This window comes from Elephantulus edwardii, unplaced genomic scaffold (assembly GCF_000299155.1).
Source record: "Elephantulus edwardii isolate Elephantulus edwardi_28Jun2011 unplaced genomic scaffold, EleEdw1.0 scaffold00026, whole genome shotgun sequence".
In the NCBI taxonomy this organism is placed as follows: Eukaryota; Metazoa; Chordata; class Mammalia; order Macroscelidea; family Macroscelididae; genus Elephantulus; species Elephantulus edwardii.
The window spans coordinates 2,979,044-2,996,338 of NW_006399776.1; the positions used below are offsets into that span (position 1 = coordinate 2,979,044).

At 40.4% G+C, this 17,295-nt stretch overlaps 1 protein-coding gene across 1 annotated transcript in view; it reads left to right on the forward strand.

Annotated features, from left to right (window-relative positions):
* PPIP5K1 (diphosphoinositol pentakisphosphate kinase 1) overlaps positions 1 to 17,295 on the forward strand; it is a 51,173-nt gene that overhangs the window by 13,805 nt on the left and 20,073 nt on the right. Inside the window, exons 17-27 of the mRNA XM_006883207.1 lie at positions 1,224 to 1,365; positions 2,357 to 2,580; positions 8,378 to 8,505; positions 8,710 to 8,824; positions 9,003 to 9,110; positions 10,103 to 10,219; positions 10,367 to 10,531; positions 12,198 to 12,347; positions 12,977 to 13,067; positions 16,050 to 16,175; positions 16,904 to 16,966. Of these exons, the coding sequence (XP_006883269.1) occupies positions 1,224 to 1,365; positions 2,357 to 2,580; positions 8,378 to 8,505; positions 8,710 to 8,824; positions 9,003 to 9,110; positions 10,103 to 10,219; positions 10,367 to 10,531; positions 12,198 to 12,347; positions 12,977 to 13,067; positions 16,050 to 16,175; positions 16,904 to 16,966 (1,429 nt within the window). The remainder of the gene's footprint in view (positions 1 to 1,223; positions 1,366 to 2,356; positions 2,581 to 8,377; positions 8,506 to 8,709; positions 8,825 to 9,002; positions 9,111 to 10,102; positions 10,220 to 10,366; positions 10,532 to 12,197; positions 12,348 to 12,976; positions 13,068 to 16,049; positions 16,176 to 16,903; positions 16,967 to 17,295) is intronic.

Genomic DNA, 17,295 nt, shown 5'->3' on the forward strand with positions numbered 1-17,295 from the left:
AGGGCCAAACAGCAGTTTGTAGTCTAAAGAAACTAAATCTTCAATATTGGACAACTTTTTCAAGTGATGTTGAAAAATGCTATAAATTTGGTCTATATTTTTTGTTCTTTTGTGTGGTTTTTTGTTTCGGGCCCTCGGGCCCCAAAGTTCAGAGTTGGCGGGGGTGCGCCAGCCAGGTCCGGTTAGAGCTGGCGGGGAGAGCAATGCAATACTTGAAGATGGGAGTCGTGGGTCAGAGCTGCAGGGTTGTGTCCCACTTCAAGTCTACTCCCACTGTCCACTGCGTCTGCACACAGCACCTTGGCCAGTCCCAAAGTTTAGAACTGGCGGGGGGGTCGTGAGCCGGGTCGGGTCAGAGCTGGCGGGGGGGTCATGAGCCGGGTCGGGGGGAGCAATGCGATACCTGAAGATGGGGGTCATGGGTCAGAGCTGCAGGGGTGTCGATGATCCCAATTTTGTTGGCAACATCCAAAGCATCATAGTTAGGAGCAAGTTGAATATAGGACTTTTCCTCTCCATTAGGCCTAATCAAGGTGTTGACCCACATCAAAGGATTTTTTTACAGCTTATTTAATTTGGTGCTTGTTGGCCTTGACATCCACAATGAACACAAGTATATTGTTATCTTCTGTCTTTTTCACGGCTGACTCAGTGGTCAGGGGAAGTTTGATTATGTCATAGTGGTCAACATTGTTTCTCCTGGGGGTGATCTTCCAGGGGTATTTGGGCTGCCTTCAGAGTCTCAGAGTCTTAGGCTGCCAGAAATTGGGTGACCTTTTTTTTTGACTGTGGATGTCCTTCAGGACTGCCTTCTTGGCCTTTAAGGCTTCAGTTTTGGGAGGGGCAGAGACTTCCTTCTTCGCTTTAGGCACCATCTTCGTAGAATGGGTCTCTCAAGCCTGTTCTAAAAGTAATTTTTATGGAAGCAGACTACCATGTCTTTTTCTGGTGCAACTCTCTGGCCGGTTTAAACTATTGATTTTTTTAGTTATCAAATGAATGCTTATCTACAGTACCCAGGGATCCTGATGGTAGTTTCAAACAAAACTTAACCCAACTTACTCTAATTTAGTCTACTGATATGCCTACTGGCCTCAGAATGCTCATAGGAGTGAGCTGATAAACAGATCTATGTTGCAGACAATTTCTTTCTAATAAGTTCACAAGAGTCTGGGTAGTTGGCTCTGAGCCTACCACGCCTTTCTTCTCTCTGGTCTCTACAGCTGGCTCCCACTGGAAGCACTTCCCTGCTGAACTCCATGGCTATCATCCAGAATCCTGTGAAAATCTGTGATCAGGTATTTGCCCTGATTGAAAATCTCACCCACCAGATCCGGGAACGGATGCAGGACCCCAAGTCTGTAGGTGGGTTATAAATACTGCTTTCTTCCCTTCAATGTCTCAGTGATGGACGGTGTAAAAAGAGTATGGGTGGCATGGGAGTGGCTATGTCTGACCTCCATTATCTCCACAAGGGAGATCAGTCTCCATCCATAATATCCATAACACCAAAGTGAGTTCTTTGGGGTCAGACATGCTCCCCAAACCTATTTCTACCAGTTCTAACACCCACCACCCTTCCTAGAGCTCTGTTATTGGGCTTATTAATCCATCACAGTGATCACACACAACTCACAGAATCATTCATGTTCACGTTTATAAGGTTTATTAAGGAAGTTAATAGGTAACAGTTGGGAATAGTCTGCATTTCTTCAGTCAATACAGATTCTCAAACATGCTACAGACTCTTTTACCTTTAGCCTTTTGGTTTTAGGTTAGTGTTGTGAAGCTTTCTTAGTTCTGCCAATAATGACATCTCCCCTTCCACCACCTCCAACTCTCCTCAGTCTCCAACAAGCTTAGTCAAAATCCCTGGCTCTGACTTCATGGAACAGCAGTCTCAGGCCAGCTCTATCTCATTAGTCTTTGCTTCTCCACTGATATTGTTGCTGCTCTTACTTAGGTTCCAATCTGACTAATGTAGGAATTTCTGGCCCAAATGTTGTGTGCTATATTCTTTGTTTCTTCTTTCTTGCTGGTAGCAAGATTCCCAGTTTCTACCACTGAACCTGCTCCATTTAAATATCACAGAATGAAAAACCTGGCCAGCTCCTTCATCGATGATATATATATATGCTTCCATCCATCCATATGGCAAAAGTCAAAGGCAATAGCCTAGGAAAGTAATTTTGAACAATAAACTCATTACACTGCATACTTGTGGGTATCTCAGACACTGTTGTCTCATATCCTAAATATCTGAGACAAGGAATCTTCTGATCTCTGGTTGGTTCTTCTTCAGACTTGTCAGTGTCTTTTGAGGTAAAATATTTGACTCTGCCTGCCTTCCTTCTAGACCTGCAGCTCTATCACAGTGAAACATTAGAGCTAATGCTACAGCGCTGGAGCAAATTGGAGCGTGACTTTCGACAGAAAAGTGGGCGCTATGACATCAGTAAGATACCAGATATCTATGACTGTGTCAAGTATGATGTGCAGCACAATGGAAGTCTGGGACTTCAAGGCACAGCAGAGCTACTCCGTCTTTCTAAGGCACTGGCTGATGTGGTCATTCCACAGGTATGTCTCACATAAGATAACTTAGTTATTTGGAGCTGCTATATTAGAAATGCCACAAGAGGATGACTTTAAAAATTTGTTTATTATAGCTTAGAAGGCTAGAAGTTTGAATTCTGAGCATCAACTCTAGTGGATGGCTTTCTCTCTCTGTTGGACCTGGAAGAAAGTCCTTACCTCTTTAGCTTCTGCTTCTTGCTTCTCTTGAGAACTCCATGTGCCTTAGCATCTATCTTACCTGAGCTTGCTTCTGCTTGCTTATTTGTTTACTCTCTTTTATATCTCAAAAGAAATTGGTTTAAAATGTGCCTTAAACTAATCCTTCATTAACATAATAGGCATCTTGTTCCCAAGTGTGTTTATAACCATAGGCATTGAAATTAGGATTTATCCGTACCTCACTCCATAAACAAAAACCAACTCAAAGTGAATCAAGGACCTAGGACTAAAACCAAGGACTATGAACTTCATTAGAGAAAAGCTTGGAAGTCCTAATCCACAACATGAACAGTCTTCCAAGCATCCTGAAAAGCCTACAACCAGGACAGGATAAAATAGATGAATGGGACCTTCTAAGAATCAAATCCCCATGCACATCCAAAAACTTTCCCAACAGGGTAAAAAGGGAAGACGCAGACTGGGAAAAAATATTTGGTAATGACATGTCTGATAAGGGACTTATATCTAGAATTTATAGAAAACTTGAGTGCCACGACAAGATAAAGGTAAACAAAGCAGTTGTAAAATGGGTGCAGGGTATGAACAGATACTTCACCAAAGAAGACATTCAGATGGTGAACAAATACATGAAGAAATGTTCAAAATCCCTAGCTCTAAGAGAGATGCAAATCAAAACAACTATGAGATAATATCTCATCCCAGTAAGAATAGCAAAATTCAACACAGCCACAAACAACAAATGCTAGCAAGGTTGTGGAGAAACTGGAACCCTTATTAGGGGAGTGTAAAATGGTGCAACCACTCTGGAAGGCAGTATGGCACTTTCTCAGAAAGTTGGAAATAGAAATACCATTTGACCCAGCAGTTCCACTACTGGGAATACACCCTAAATAAACCATAACTGCCACCCAGAGATATATATATACACACCCATGTTTATTGCTGCTATGTGCGCAGTAGCAAAGAGTTGGAAACAACCTAAGTACCCATCAGCAAATGAATGGATAGAGAAGCTGTGGTATATTCACACAATGGACTACTATGCTGCATTGAAAAAGAAGGAATTTGTGAAATGTTATACAAAATGGGTAACCATGGAGGACATTAAGCTGAGTGAAATATCTCTGTCACAAAAGGACAAATACTGCATAGTGCCACAGTGTTAAAACAGGATTGACATCGGGGTTGAGGGGAACCTAAGAAGAGAGGGGATAAATAATGTATACTGCATTGAAACAGATGAAGGAGAGAACTGTTTAAAAGGAATATATGATTAGGTATTATTTTCATGACAAGATTCCAGAAAAAGAAATGCATAATAAAGTGGACTGTGGACTTGGGGATGGGGGATTGTATAGCAATGAAAGAATTTTTTTTTTTCATTTTGGAGAGAGGGGCAAATGGTGGGGGAAGGGTTGGCAGGGAGGAAAGTGTGCAACAATGAATGAATGAGAAAAAAATTAAATGGGAAGAATATGCTGTAAAAAATATGTATTAAAAAATAGAATTTAAAACATACGTTTTAAGACATACAATTCACTCATAACATTCCTTCCTTTGGCTTCTCCAGAATTTTTTGTCTTTCAACATGCAAACCACATTCATCCTATCTTATCATCCCCAAAATCTTAAATCAATTCTAAGTGCAAAATATTATCTTCCAATATCAAATATAGATGAACTTATCTTTCAACCTGGTGAATAATTTTGTTTTATGTAAACCTGTGAAATTTAGCAAGTTATCTGTTTCCAATATGCATTAGTAGAACAGGCAAAAATGTAAGCTTTTTATTAAAATGGAAAATTGGAGTGAAAGGAGGGATAATAAGAACAAATTAATAACCTGGCAAAACAACTTACATTAATTCTCCAAGATCATAAAGAATTCTCTGTTCTCTGAATCCATCTAGGTAATTGCCTCACTCTCCCAATTTGAATGTTGACGTTGCTCTGTGGGTTCTAGACCTCACAGCTTCTGGAAGCTCCTCACTGCTTTGCATCAAAAACTCCTAGACATCAGCTCTGCCTTCCCAGCCCTGCGACAGCTCTGTTGACCCTGAGTGGCTCAGTTTTCTAGTTCATTTGAGAGACAACCAAAAAGTCTTAAATATGACCCTGCAGGCCCTGTTCTTCTGTCCCTTGGGCATGGTAGCTCTTCCTCTCTTCATCTTTGGATGACAGCTGTATCCTCCTGGAACATCTTAATTAATAGCAGTTCCATGTTCTAGAACTGAGTTGGTAAAGGTTTGACCCTTTGAAATCCAGGAGGTTGTTACCTGCTCTGTGAGATCTAGGAGACCATGTGCCCAGACTTTGAAACCCTGAAAGTGATGACCTTACCCTCTAAGACTGAGGCAGCTTTCCTTCCTGTGTTCCTTCCAACAATTCTTTGATCTCTGAGCTGCTCCAGGGATTTTTTTTCTTCTTCATTTTTCATGGAAGACAATAGATGTAACTCTTTTGCTCTGTTTCCTCCTTGCAGAATTGTAAGCATTTTTTCCCTTTCATTCCTTCTCTTCCGTTTAAGTCTAAACTGGTGGGTGCTCTTCTGTGGATATTGATTCTATATCAATCACAGGCTTAATTTCTTTAACAAAATTATGTTTAGGGGAAAAAAATTTGCGTAGTCATGTCCTTGGTTTAAATTAAAAAACGTGTTTTAGTTTGTACACCTGGATTCTCCGAATCTCCTTTTTCTGTTTAGCATAGTTTATTTATTTTTTAAAAAAATTTCTGCCTGATATATTTTTAAAAATTTTTATTTTATATTGGTTTGACTTTTTGCACAATTTAAGTCTCTTTCCTCTTACACTTTATTAAGCAGCAAGGAGCATCCTTTAAGATTTTGCTTTAGAAATCTTCTCAGCCAAGTTATTTAAGTTCATCAGTTATAAGTTCTGCTTTCTACCAAACATTTGAACATAGTTCTGACAAGTTCTTTTTCATTGCATAAAATACATCACTGTTTTTCCTTTTTCCAGGCAGGTGTTATTTCCTTTCAAAGTCTCAACAGAAACACATTTCAGGTTCTCGGTACTGGTAACATTTTATTGCTGGAACATTATGTGTTCTTTAAGAAGTTTTTACTAGCTGTCCTCACTTCCAGATTTCTTGGCACAACTTGGTGAGCACATCCAGGGCAGTGTCTGTTTGTTGAAATATGTCAATTGGTTTTCCATCAGTTCCTGGGGCCTTGTTTTTTTGCCATCTTCCAAAGCAGCTTGAACTTCTTCCTTCATCACTGCAGGCTCTTGCTCATCATATATTGTTTCATGAAATTCTTCTGTGTCAGCCAATTCCTTCTGATACAGTGACTCTGTGTACTCTTTCTATCTTATTTTAATGCTTCCTGAATCTTTTAATATTCTGCCTAAAGCGTCCTTAAGTATTGCAACTCGAAGCTTGAATTTGTTCTTCAGTTCCTTCAGCTTAAGAAATGCTGAGTGAGTTCGGCTCATTTGATTTTCTGACTCCAGCTCTTCGCACATTTCATTGTAATACTTTACTATGGCTTCCTGCACTGCCCTTTGGAATCTTCTGTTCAACTCCTTACTATCTCGATTACTTCCCTTTGCTTTGGCTTCCCTGTGCTCTGGTGCAATATTCAGAGTTTCTTCTGACATCCATCTTTGTCTTTTCTTCCTCCTCTGTCTTTGCGATGACCTTTTGCATTTTTCCTGGATGGTATTCTTGATATCCTCCTCACTTCATTGTGAGTCATCACCAGAGTTGCTTATGATGCCCATAATTCTTTAAAAATCTCTTTGAGGCAATTTAGCCTCTTGTTGTTATGTGCTGTCAAGTGAGCTATGATTCACAGTGACTCTAAGAACAATGGATCTGAACCTTGCTCTCTCCTATGCCATCCTCATCATTTCTTCTGTACTTGAGTCCATCTTTATAGTAACTTTCTGAATCCATCCATCTTGTGGAGGGCCTTCCTCTCTTTTGGTAACCCTCCATCTTTCCAAGCATGATGTCTTTTTCCAAAGACTATCCCTTCCTCACAACATGCCCAAAATATGTGAGTTGAGGTTTCATTGTCTTTGAGATAAAAATCCTCATCGCTGAGCCAATCATGATAGATGGAGAAAAGATTGAAATTGGCAATGATCTCATCTTGCTTGGATCTACAATCAGTACTCTTCGTACCAGCAATCGAGAAACCAAAAAATATGTTGCATTGGGAAAATTTGTCAAGGACCTTTCCAAGATGTTAAAGAGCAATGATACCAGTTTAAAGACTAAAGTGCACTTGATTCAAGCCATGATCTTTTCAATTACTTGTTATGAATCTGAAGGTTGGACAGTGAGTAAGGATGACAGAAGAATCTATGCCTTTGAGTTGTGGTGTTGGAAATTATTGAACATTCTGTGTTGTTTTTACTGTGTGCTATAGAGTTGGAACTGACTCATAGCTGACCCTCCAGCAGCTTTAGAGGCAGTAAATCACATGGGAAGAGAGTGCCCATCTTTCGCCTGCATGTAAACTGCCAACAGAACAAACAAATGTGTCTTGGAGAATGTACAACCAGGATGCTCCTTAGAGGCAAGGATTTTATGATTGTTGTTAAGTGCCGTCAAATTGACTACAAGTCATAGTGACCCCGTCAACTATGAATCTGAACTCTGCCCTATCCTGTACCATCCTGACCATCCCTGACATCATTAGAGTCACTGTGTCCATCCACCTTGTTGAGGTCTTCTCCTTAATCACTAACCCTCCATCTTTCCTATCATAAAAATACCTTTCCTAGGATTAGCCGCTCCTAACAATATGCCCAAAATATGTGAGACAAAGTTGTACTAGCTTTTAAGCTCTATCAGCCTCTATTTAGCACCTAATTCCAAAACCATTTCTCTATTTTAAGTACCTGGTAGAGCATCACCCAACATTTCTAGTAGCAAATTTTTAGTTATCTACTGCCATTCTAACATAAATACTACAGGTTGATGGCTTTGACGCACAGAAATTTATTTCTTTATGATTTTATAAGACTAAAAGTCTGAATTCAAAGTGCTATGTCTCTAAGGGAAAGCTTTTATCTCTGTTGGCTTTGGGGGAACGTCCTTTTCTCCTCAGTTCCTGCTTCCTGGTTTCTTAAAAATTTCTATGTATCTTGACATTTATCTGTCTTTCCTCTTCTATTTATTTAATATCTTCTATATGTCAGGGGAGATTGACTTAAAACATCTCCTACTCTAAGACTGTCTCATTAACAGAACAGACAACTCATTCTCAAATAAAATTATAATTACAGCTGTAGAAATTATGATTTAAAACATCTGGACATATAGTGGGTATAATTCAATCCATATCAGAGAAGATCTAGTCTAGAGACAGATACAGTGTTGTAATAAGCAGAGAAAAGGTAGTTAAGAGAAGTGATGTGAGAAACAGGGGCAGGAAACTTTAAGAAGGATTTGGTGGAGTTGCTACAAATCTCATTTTGGTCATGGATAAGTATATAAGGCTAACTGTTGAGAAAGCTAATGGATGGGTGTAGGGTGGATATAAGAGGAGTCTTAGACCTGAGGTGAAGACAGGCATGATCTAGGAAGATGACACAAAAGAAAACAAGATTCTGTGATATATTTATTTCTCATCTGTGACACTTAGGAATATGGAATCAGTCGAGAGGAGAAACTGGAAATTGCTGTTGGTTTCTGTCTTCCACTCTTGCGGAAGATACTGCTTGACCTGCAAAGAACCCACGAGGATGAGTCTGTCAACAAGCTGCATCCCCTGTGAGGGAGGGCTGGGAGGGGTGCTGGATGGAGGGAGGGGCATATTAGGAAGTTTTGGGGAACCAAAGCTGGGATAGCTTGAGAAGGCAATAATAGACGAGATTCTGGGATAGAAAGGAGAGGTTTTTGGGGTGAGTGGAAGGCATTTGGGAACGGGTGGGAGCAGATTATCTGACCTTGGAAATGATTTAGCTATTCTATCAGGTACTCTCGAGGAGTGCTTTCTCCAGGCCGCCATGTTCGAACACGTCTTTATTTCACCAGTGAAAGTCATGTCCACTCCCTACTTAGTGTCTTTCGTTATGGAGGACTTCTTGATGTAAGGATCATGTTTTTCATTCACTTTATGAACTTCTTTTATAAGTATTTTATATTCCTCTTCATGTTGTTTTTGGGTTTTGTTTTGTTTTTTTTTTAAAAAAAAAGACAACTGCAAACTTTCTCTGTGTTTCCACCCGTTCCTTGGCTGTTGGCTTACGTACTCTTGTCTTTGGTAGGAGACTCAAGATGCACAATGGCAGCGTGCCTTGGCTTATCTTAGTGCCATCTCAGAACTCAATTACATGACCCAGATTGTCATCATGCTTTATGAAGACAACACACGGGTGAGGAACTAGGAGGATGGGATGAAGAGATGGTTCTTTCTCTCAACCTCCAAGCCCTTTTGGAAAGAAAAGTTTCTTATCCTTAGAATTTCTACAATATGGCTAGATGTTATAGCTAGAACACAGCATGGCAGAGTATTCAGGAAGCTCCTTTGGAACAAACATGTGGTTTTGGATAATGTTAAGAAGCCAGAGAAACACTCTAGACTATAGCTCTGGCATTGGGGAAGACAGGTAATTCAGGATATGAAATAAGAGTATTCCTTAGAACTCTTGTTATAATGAGTCTTTTTCTCTTCAATTATTGTTTCACATATTTTGTGATCTGGTTCTACCAAGATTCTTTAAATGTGCTTCTGTATATACTGTTGTTGTTGATTGCCTTTGAGTCAAGCATGACTCATAGCAATCCTATGAACAAAAGGCTTGAAACCCCTTTAGAACTATCCAAATTTATCAAAGTGTGTAGAGTTTCCAGAGGCATGTTGTTTAGGAGGTGGAATTAGCAAGGCTGAATTACTGGGAGAGATATATGAGAAGGGTCATAGAACTGCAAGTTAGAAAGTCGTGTGGAGTGATGACCTAGAAATGTTAAACATAAGAGAATGAACAATCAGTAACATTCTGTCTTGTTGCCATTGGATTGGAGCCAACTCATAGCTGATCCTCCATGGGATTTCTGAGGATGTAAATCACCTGAGAAGAGATTGCCCATCTTTTTCCCAAGAAGCTGCTGGTGGATTTGAACCATCAATGGTTGCCTTTGGGTTAGCAAAGCAACTCCTTATGTACTACACCATCAAAGCTCCAATGTCTGTAAGGTTAAGGCTAAAGTTAAAGCCCTAGCAAGTCAACCCTAAGAGAGAAAAACACTGAAGCCCTCCATCTTGATAAGGTATATTCTCTTGGGTGCCTCTCTGTTGCCCTCATCTGTCCTTCAACCACCAAATGCAGTCTCTTCCAACTGCCCTTTCATCTGGTAATGCCTGCAGGATCCCTTATCAGAGGAACGATTCCATGTAGAGCTGCACTTCAGCCCTGGTGTGAAAGGTGTTGAGGAAGAAGGCAGTGCCCCAACTGGATGTGGATTCCGTCCAGCTTCTTCTGAGGTGGGTCATGATGCTAGATTTGTGAATAGAAGACTTAGGAACCTAACGATGGGAAACAGTAACAGGGAGGTAAAAGCGTTGAGTAGTATAGGATTAGGATGCTAGAGGACATTGATACATCTCTTAACCTGTATGCATGTTGAACAGAATGAAGAAATGAAAACAGATCAAGGCAGCATGGAGAATCTGTGCCCTGGGAAGGCACTGGATGAGCCAGACCGGGCATTGCAGACTTCACCTCAGCCCTTTGAGGGCCCTGGCCTCCCAAGGAGATCACCTCTCATTCGTAACCGAAAAGCTGGCTCTATGGAGGTAATGGAAGGGGCTTGGGACAAAGTGGGATATTCATAGGACAGTGTCTCTGTGTCCTTTGAGTCTTGTTAGGGTGCTACTAGGGAACCACTCGTGGGGACTGAGTCTTCCTGCACTAAATGGATATGTTTTATTTACTCTCTCTTTCACACTTGTCCTGTCAATAGATCTCCTTCACACTCATTGGTATTTCTGAGATTAGAAGGTTGTTACAGAGAAGTGTCTGAGAAATAAGAGTATTAAGAGATAAGACTGAGGAAGAAATACAGTAGAAACAACATGAACTAGAAATATCTGGCAGTCCTAGGTTTAAAATCCAAATCTTATTTTTAAAAGCTGTGTGACCTTGCATAGGTAACTTCTCCAATTCTCAAGTTCTTTTCATCTGTAAAAAAAGGAGTACTAAACAGCAACTAGGTAACAATATAAATAATATTAAAGATCAGTTTCTCTCAATTTCTTTGCTTCCTTGAATAAAACTTAATGTAGTCAGGGACAAAGACTTGTACTTTAGTGGAATCCCTCAGGTTTATCTATTATCTGAGAAAAGGAATCAAGTTTAGAGTTCTGTCTTCTCTCATTTTTGTTTTGATGAAGAGGTTTATCTGCTTGGTCCTTTGTTTTGAAATTCATGAAGTTTGTTTTTATTCCCCCCCCCCCTTAGAATGTTTCTTGCTCTTTTTGGCCAATGATACTACTTTTGACCCTATTATTTCTTCTTCTCTCTGTCTGATTTTATTCCTCTTCTGTCCTGATGAATCTGTTCACCTGGCTCTGCTCCAGTCTCTGTCTTGGAGAAATTGGATTTCCCCCCCCCTCATTTTAAGGCTGTCTCAGGAGAATCTTATAACTAACTTTATTCATTCAGAAATTTAAAGTTTGTATTTTGTAGAAATGAGAAGAAAAACTGTAGTTTCTCTTTTGGATTCATCCTTTATTTCTCATTATTATAAGAGATTTAGAGTTATGAATATACCTGATTCTTTTAGGTGAAGCCTGTATTATTTCCTCTGAACTATAGGTGTAATGGATATTCTATAGGCTCAGATGAAGTAGATCAAAGAAGAGGACCTATACTCTTCCAAGAGTAAACTGTTCCTCCATATCTACATATGGCCCCATTGATTTGATCTGCTAGTCTCCTCATCACTATTGTGCTTGATTCTTTTTGCCTTTTGATTTAAAGAGTCCTGAGACACAAAAAGAAAGCTCTCTACCAGACTTGGTGAGACTGACTTCTTTAAAGGACTACAGCCAACTTTCTTTTATAGTCTCTCATTCCTTCATTTTAGTTACTACTAGTGCTGCCTATGCTCTGGCTCATCTAGGTTATGATTGCTTAGGATGTGCTCCTGAGCTTTACAAGAAAAACTTTTCTTGCATTTTAGTCACACAGCCTTATAATAATATAGCTTCTCCTTGCTCTATAAAGCAGTGGTCATGCTTATATTTGTTGCCTATAATCTTTACTCCATCTCTTCATTTCCTCTTGTCTTATATTTTTGAACTGTTTTAGATTCTAAAATCTGTGATCTTCAATGTGTCTATGCCCTAGGTGGTCCTTCTCTCTAGTTCTGTAACTAGCTTTGCCCTATGGGCATTGGGGCTTTTGGGAGTCTGGGGGTTAAAGGAGACGTGACCGGCTTTCCACCCGGTCTGATTGCAGGTCATGAACATGCAGTGTACGGGGAGCCTGGACCTGATCCCCTTGCGGGGACGGCGCCGCCGGAGGTCAGGAGACCTCCCCCGGCCTTCCCCAGCCATCGGCCTACAGCCCCGGGCTGTGTCTACCACTCACCTGGCGTCCTGCACACAGGTGTCCCCTCCCTACCTTTTCTTCCTTTTCTGCCTTCTGTCTTTGCCTTTTGGGATCTAGGGACACAGAACACTATCTTAAGTGGGGTGTGTGTATGTTGGGGATTCTGTGAATGGGCCCTTATGAACTTTTTGTAAATCTGTTTCATGCTTCAAGAGTGAGATATTTGGAGGGGAGGGTTTCTTGGTTCAGATAAGAAATTGAGTATGGTTGCCCTGTCTGTGGAGAAAAGAGAGGGTAGCTAGAATTTATTTTTTATTTGTACTCAAGTTGTTGTGATAACCTTCTTTGGGTCCTGGGGAGAGAGAGGTAAACATTAGAGTGTCTTCTCTGCTGAACACTAGGAAAGGTGAAATAATTACTTTTCAGATTTGGGATAAGAAGGGCAAGGAGATATCAGATTCATCTTGGAAATAGAAATATTGTCTAGTATAGAAGGATCCCTTGGGCAGTTTCCTCCTTCAGATCCATTCTCCATTCTCTTTCTTTCTTCTTTACTGATCAGAATCCTCTGGTTCTTCTAAATTTTCGGACACTGCTTGGCTTTGTAGGGGCAGGAATTCAGGACCTGGGTTTTAGACTTCTAAGTTGAGGTAGAAAAATGGTAATACAGAGTCCTTCTTTTCCAGGTGCTTTCTGAGACTTCATCCTCAAGGCCTGGAGGATACCGGCTCTTTTCATCCTCACGACCACCAACAGAGATGAAGCAGAGCGGCCTAGGTATGATTTTCTGGCATCTGTCACCCAATGTTAGAAAGGGAGTATCTATCTTTTATAGTTTTCTTATAAGAAATCTTAGCTTTGGACATTGGGATCATCTAGTCAGCAGAATTACCAGTTGGAGACAGGGATGATGAATTGGGGAAAAGCCATTGTTGTGTATGCTGAGTTGAGTCAGAACCAACTCATAGCTGAACCTCTGGTGGGTTTTCAAAGGCAGTTAATCACAAGGGAGGAAATTTCCCATCTTTCTCCCCTAGAGTAGCTGATGAATTCAAACTGTGCTCCTTCAGGATTGCAGCACAGCTTTTTACCACTAGGCCACCAGAGTTCCCTGGGAAAAGCCATACTAATTATATTTTGGCATGAACTTTGGTTGAAATGATTGTTTCCTTTCCAGGAAGGTATTTGTCTTTTAATTTCTACACCAATTCCAATTTCTATAGCTGAAGGCCATTTTTCTGGCTTCTCCTCTCATTCCTTATATGTCCCTCCAGCCTAGCCCAGACCTTAAGGGGCCATGGAGACTCTGAACCTTCAGAGTTATCAGAGACAGAGCTATAAATAGAGGTATTTGTGACCCTTGTAACTGATACTTCTCACTTGGAGAACTTATTACATGTCTTCTCTGAAATCTATGTTTTTCATATACTTGCTCTGACCTCTTCTACTTCTATATTCTCTCCTTCACCCTCTCCTAATCCTGTAATTTTCCTCATTTCCTTCCTGAAAATTATAGGGAAAACCCAAGACTGATAGAGTGACAGAGGCTTCTTTCAGGACTTAGAGATTCCCCCCCACCCCCGCCCCATCCCATCGATGGAGTGGAGAGCATCATGAAAATACCTTTTTGAAATGGTGTGAAATACACCCCAAGCCTCAAAGGATATTGTATTCTTTGGATGGAGGAAGTGATTCTTAGGAGAAGTTCTTTCTGAACATAGTATTTTGTGAGTTGTAATTAGAATCAGAAGCTAAAGACAATTATGTGAGGTCTGGACCTGGTCTCCTACTTCCTTCTATCATATTACCCCATTATTCTCTCCATTTAACTCCTCTTAGATTTTTTGTTACCTTTACATTTGGGACCCTTTTCTGTTTGGGCCCCCAAATGGTCAACATTTGGTCCAGCAAGGGCAATAAAGGTTTTGTTAATTTTCTAGGCTAATTTTATGCAGTTAGGTTGAATTTCAGGTCCTTGAAATGAGGTCAGTGGTTTGGGACATGACAAATGTGAAGATCAATAATATGGATCTCTCTTTCCAGAAGTCTCAGAGAGAGTAGGCTGCTAAGGTAGTCGAGGGGGAAGTATATGTGGCCTAATTAATGTGATACTGTCAAGAACCAGTCAGAAGAATGGACCTGGTACTGGTTGACAGATGGTGGAGGTAAAGTAGAGGCTCTTCTTGGAGATGAACTGAAGCCTGGGCAGATCAACATTGGCAGAACTGTGCCAGGAAATTATTCAGAGAAGGAAGTAATTGTCGAACAGAGCTTGAAGTATTTTGGGACAGAGCCACCTCTTTTTAGCTTCTCTGAAGAAAAGAAGCCAGATTTAACAATCTTTATTGCTATCTGAAACTCTATTCTAAAGTCTGATTGAGCATGTTGGAAAAGTTAACTGCAAAGCGGAATTCCAGGGTGGAGATTATCAAACCATTGAACTTCATAATTTCTTTGGTGACCCCAAAATCTTGGGACTCCTAAAATCATGTTCCCTTCTTTGTGAGCTCAAAAGACATTGACTTCCTCGTCCCAAATCCATTTCCACTGTAAGTGTTAAGTTTGCAAGGCAAACACACACAAAACCTTGGCTAAAATGGGGTTGGAAGCAGAAGAGCGAATTTCAAGGATTTCAGTCTCAGCTTTGCCTCTACCTGCTCTATCTGACCTTGTGAGTTTAAGTTGGTGAGAAATCCATGGTGTTCTAACCCTACCTTAGACCCAATGCTAGGGACAGTATTTAGCATAGTTAATTTTCTTTGTAGAGGTCTTTTTAAGTTTTATGTATTTTCTGATTAGCAAGTTCTTTTACCTCTCTTCTAAATTCTGCATGTGGACATCAAACTTTACAAGACAGATAGTAAATTTTAAGATCAGAAAACTTGTCTTTTTGGTTGTCTCTTCCTCACTGAGCTCACCTCAGTAGAGTGTTCAGCACATAGTAAGTGTGCTCTACTTATAATCAATTCATTCTTCAGTTTCTGTCAATCTTGTCTTCAGAAGTATTGCCTTGTTTCCACTTGATAAAAAAATTATTTTCTAGCTGTGTGTAATTTGTCCTTAGAGTTAAAGAATAGATTCCAGTTCATCTTATCTCCTAACAAAATATGTGCCTTGCGCAAATGAGAACCTTTTTTGATCTCTAAAATGAAAAGGTTGAACTAGACATTTGAATCCTTTAAAAATTCAGTGGGCCTTATATTTTCTTGGGAGAGTTAAAATGAACCAAAAGTAAGTGAAATGAAGGGAATAATGAGTGAATTTAGAGAGAATTGAAAAGATGCCAGATGAGTGCCCAGATCTAGCTTTTAGTTTCAGTCATAGCTCTTCCCTTTTAAACATACAAGGCACTAGATTTCTGGGTTTCTCAAACCTTATATCTATGATAAAAGATATTGAATCAAATCTAGAAGTTCTACATAGAACTACCAAATCTACCTATTCTTTAGGCTTCTCTGAGAACCACTGGGAGAACTTAGTCTATGACTTTAAGTAGCTTTTAATATCCTAATATGACTAACCCTGCATTTGTAGTGACCTCTTGTTTGTGCCGTATAGCTTTTTCAAGAGAATCCCGACTTGCTTGCCTAGTATGACTATGAATAGTAGTGAAAGCTATTTGTGGTTATGTCTCGCAGCCACATGATAGTGGTTCTAAATAGCTGTGTGTATGTTTTAATGTTGTCATGTGAAGTTGTGTATACTTTCATCTGGTAGTTGCAGCTTTGTGTGGCTACTAATATACTCCCGGCTTTGCAGGCTCACAGTGCACAGGGCTATTCAGCACCACAGTGCTGGGTGGCTCTTCCAGTGCTCCGAATCTACAGGACTACGCCTGCAGCCATGGCAAAAAGCTACCACCTGCCAGTCTGAAGCACCGAGATGGTATGTGGGTGGGTTTGGGAGGGAGGGAACATCTTTCTTCATTTGTTCCTTATGAGGACATAGCTCAAGAACTATTCATGTTTATGGTGTCACTGACATTGACCTTGTAACAGAAGTTTTCTTCATCCCTTATAGATGGGAAAAAGACCATGACCCCATCAACCCATCCATTTGCATTACCTTTTGCCTTACAAATATTACTTATTTATGCTTATCCCTTCATACAGCCCTGCTATATCAATGTATTCCACTTTTGTACTCTTTCCTGGACTCTGGCCTGTAGGAGTAAGGACCAAGGAGGCTAAGCCATAGTCAGGAAGAATGTAGCAGAGCCTTGATTAGAATCTAGGATACCAGATTTAGGAATGAGAAAGGTCCTCATTTAGGGCAGGAATGATGATATGGAAAGAGATTGGGGAGTTGGATGGAACTTTCTGTGAAGGTTTTGTTTCCATATGACCAAAAAGAGGATGTGGTGGTGAAACAAGGATTGTTTGTGGGACAGTCTTGTGTTAGAGATGACACACAGAGTCTTGAAAGGAGATTATACCAAGGGAAAAGACTGAGTCAGAAAATAGTTGGAAAGCTGAGTTTTGCGGGAGGGAGCAATTATTATAACTAACTGTAAAAAACCAAGTAAAAAAGAACAGAATATATTTTGAGCAGATTCCAGAATAGATGTGGGGGCCAAGGGTGGGTATAATCCCCATGATGTCTTTTCTCCCCAGAGCTCTTGTTTGTCCCGGCCGTAAAACGATTTTCTGTGTCGTTTGCAAAGCATCCGACTAACGGTACGTTTGCTTCTGACTCAACATCATTTCTCCTCATCATATCATCTCCAGAAACTTAACCTCTGAATTCTGACACTAATTTGTCTTTTCTTCCACTGTGTTGACACCCTGTTCTTTTTTGAATGAGTTATTCACTAAGCATCCCTCTGGGACATTGTCCTTGTGAAAACCTTAGCCTTGGCTGTAGCCTGGCTGCCCTCTTTCTGTGGCAACTCAAGGTCTTACTTTCATAACCACCTTCATCACCACTGTGTCACTTCTGCCAGAATCACATCAAAATATGAAGCCTCTCCCATTTCCATCACATGATTGCCAGACTTTATACAAGC